The 3,879-nt window shown below is 33.6% G+C and overlaps 1 protein-coding gene across 1 annotated transcript; it reads right to left on the reverse strand.

The window, feature by feature from the left end:
* Window positions 1–527: 527 nt before the first annotated feature.
* Window positions 528–1,940, reverse strand: LOC132140349 (cytochrome c oxidase subunit 7C, mitochondrial). The gene is made up of 3 exons (XM_059549141.1): window positions 1,780–1,940; window positions 797–934; window positions 528–614 (listed from the first exon to the last, which is right to left on the reverse strand). Exons 1-2 carry the CDS (start codon window positions 1,852–1,854, stop codon window positions 818–820), a joined length of 192 nt encoding a protein of 63 aa, XP_059405124.1. The 5' UTR covers window positions 1,855–1,940; the 3' UTR covers window positions 528–614; window positions 797–817.
* Between the last annotated feature and the right edge of the window lie 1,939 nt (window positions 1,941–3,879).

Consider the following 3,879-nt stretch of genomic DNA (forward strand, 5'->3'; position numbering starts at 1 on the left):
ATTTACATATTCATCCAAACTACGAACTGTATCCGGCTCCGGGAGGGCTGAATAGTCTTGCGCTACAGTGCCACACTGGTCAAAATGCGTTATTGCAGGCTCTTACTTTAGATCTTATGACAAAACGAAGACTACTCGACAACAAAAACATTTGTCGACAATTTTTTTTTAATTGTCGACTAATCATTTCAGCCCTAAATCCAAATATACATTTACAAGGAGAATTGGTAACACTATTTTAAGGTGTCCTTGTTGCACATCACATGTCCTTGCTGCCCAATTACATGCAAGTAACCTTAAAACAAACCCTAATTCTAAACCTAACCATATAGTTTATATGTATGTATTTATTTATATATATATATATATATATATATATATATATATATATATATATATATAACCTATAATATTGCTCAACAAGGACACCTTAAAATAAAGTGTAACCGGAGAATCATTTCATTTATGTAAATTTTAGCCTATGCTTTAAGGAAAGTGTGAAATAAAGAATGAGAAAAACATAGCAATGTCATTGGCAATTTTTATTTACAATAACATTACAGGATCCACACCAGAAGAAACTGAGAGCTGTGTTGGACAAGAATCACACTGACCTAAAAGAAAAACAAAACACAAAGGAGCAATGTAAGAGGAGAATAAAAAAAACGGGATCCTAAATTATTAATTGGTTATTGTTTGCAATAGTTTTCAAATTTTAATGAAGTTAAAGAACATTAAAGGTCATTTAGCCGTGAAGCACATGTGCTCAGAATGTGTAATATGTGAAGTTACTTACAATGTGTGACTGGTAGGAGCTTCACTTCTTCAGGAGATGATGCCTGACAACAATGAATGGGAAGGTGAATCCACTGCCAAAGAACAGCACCATCATGCCAAGAAGCCTCCACTTGTTCTCTACAGAGAATGGCAAGTTCTGCAAAAATGAAAACACAAAAATTCATTTCAGAATTATGCTTTGACTTTCATTAAATGAATTACATTGAACAACACTACATTCATAAATAAAATTGACTTATTGACTGACTTAACTGAAAGTTACCACTGAAATTAGAAATTTTGTATTGGCTGAAAAGTCTATTTATACTAGAGTTCCCACACCTTTAGTTCAATAAATGAAAATCAAGATCTTCGCATTTGCCACTAGTTTGATAGATAGATAGATAGATAGATAGATAAACAAAGACCAGTTTAAGCTAATTGTAATATTTAGGAGCTAAATAGAACTACAAAAGTATTTTATTTATTTAACTGACCATTATTTAAGACAAGTAATTTCAATGACTGGGATCAGTGTAAAATAATACGCAGCAGGTGCACTATTGCCAATGCAAGGGCATTAAACAATATTGCTGCACAATTTAATTAAAATAAACCTTATTGACTCAATTAAAGCACATGAATGCATTCAAATTGAAAATCATTGAAGGTTACCCTAGACGTAACACAGACCGGTGCAGTGGCCTGATCAGCTAAACATGCTAAGCTAAGCTAAACTAAGCTAAGCTAAGCTAAGATAAGATAAAGACACTCCTGCATTGCTCCTTTGCAGGTCCATTACAATCACGGATTAACAATTTAATGAATTCATTTATATAATCTTAACCACAGCCACGTCAAAGTGATAACTTTTTACTTAACACTTTAAACGACATCCGGAAGGGCTTCAGACGAACACAAGGCCTGTGACAACCAGTCATATAGAAGCTGAAGCTGAAACAACAAACGACTTATTTTGCTCATATCCTAAAATCTCCTCACCTTTCCTGGTCCCTCCGCATAGTGACTGGAGCGAACCGCAGAGGTGGCGAAGCGTCGCACGGCTTGTCCGAGCATAGTTCACTGCTGAAGTTTGAGATCTGCTCAATCCGAGTCTGACTCTCAATGACCTTCCTGCATGGAGATAAAGCACCAACAGCCTTATGGGTAACGCCAGTCACGCCGCGAGTTATTATGGGAAATGTCGTTTTAAAGCAGACGTCTCAAAAGTCACGTACACTGACACAACAATCAGCGTGAATTTCACAAGAATAACGAAGACTTTACTTGAATAATTAATATCCAAATAATTTTGCAACAAGTTTGGTGATTTCTTTTCCTGCTGTAACGTGTAGCTTAGTTTATAGTTAGCCCATCCTAACCTGAGCAGAAGCTACATGTAGCTTTTGATGCAATCATTGCATTTGTCCATAACATTATTATAAAAGGATGTGTACACAATAGTTGTAATAGCTACACAAGCCTTCAACAGAGATTGTAGCCTATTGATTGATTGATTGCTATTATTATTGCTGTTTGTCTTATTTTTAGTACAGTTCTCATTCAAGGTCATTATTATGAAAATAATGGACAGGCTACTCGAAAACTCACTTGTGATTTCTATGGAATAATAAGTCCTACCTAAGTTCACTACTGTAAATTGATTTACAGTACTGAGGAAATACAGTAGACGTATATTTTCCCATAATTCTTTTGCTGTTTACAGTAAAATACTGTATAAACATTTTACTGTACATATTACAGTAAAATCCTGTTTAAATTACAAAAATCAGTTACAGTGTAGCTTGCTTCTGAGTTCCACATAGCCTACATGTGAAAAGCAGTAGTCTTATGTCACACTCCTTAATATTTATGAAACAGTAGCCTACATGAATTTTAAAGCTTAGCCTAGATTTCTGAATGCACAACGGATGGACACTGTCCTATCCTATAAGGCCGAGATGAATGGTGAACTGATGACACAATTGCTCAGTTGACAATGGCAACATGGTGGATGTAGTATATCTGAATTACGTTAATAATGAATGCATGCATAAAAAAGACATACTTTTTTAATGGTCTTGATGTAAGTTAATTATCAAATATATTCCAGTTTCAGTCACAGGTATCCACCTTATTTTGCAATGCATAAGTAACCTATTTTCTGTGAATGTGCGTCACTATAAGAGATGTACAACCCTACTTCTTAAGGGCCGACATCCTGCAAAGTTTAGTTCTAACTTCCAACCCAAATAAAAAACAAATCCAACTAAAAAAGTTCAGGCAAGAATATTTGGGGCAGGTTGAGCTGAACGATTGAACTTCAAACCTATATCTATTAGTGTAAACAACTGCTTTATATATACTTTATATGTTACTATATATATATATATATATATATATATATATATATATATATATATATATATATATATATATATATATATAATTTTTTTTTTTAGATAAGTGGTTGCAAACAATTTATTTTAGCTACATTTAATTGAAAGTTAGTCAACTAAATTTGTTTATTTAAATATAGCTATTTAAATGTACCACATTCCTAAAAAAAAATCAATTCAATTAATCCTTTTATTTTTTCAGCGTAGTTAACTTCAAAGGAGCTGTCCTAGCAGCAGGCTTTGATAAAACTGCCATTATGGAACCACTTATATTTGCGTGGCGTAAAAAGTTTACAGCAGTAAATAATTTAGGACCGAAGCACTTTGTAGAGTTTGCTGGAGAATATCTAATTCATCTTTAGGTATCTTGCAGTGTGATTATTTAAGTGAAATCAAAGTATTAGATGTCCCTATGTGAATTCTGGGCAATTTAAGATAATGATTATTAAATATTCTGGGTTATTTTTCATATTTACTCACAGGGCCTCAATGCAATAGAAGACTGACACAGAGAAACACTCTTTCCCTGCTGTGCTCTGTTGCCCTTGGTTTATGCAGTAGATATAAAGAATGTGCAGTTACGACAATGAAAATGATTTTGGGCTATATTCAGCTGTTGTTCAATACATTCATTCACTCTAAGATGGAGAAGACTATAAAAAATGTATGCTTTTCATTTCTTTCATGTCAAGAAGAACAGCTC

Source organism: Carassius carassius, chromosome 5 (genome assembly GCF_963082965.1).
Source record: "Carassius carassius chromosome 5, fCarCar2.1, whole genome shotgun sequence".
Classification (NCBI taxonomy): Eukaryota; Metazoa; Chordata; class Actinopteri; order Cypriniformes; family Cyprinidae; genus Carassius; species Carassius carassius.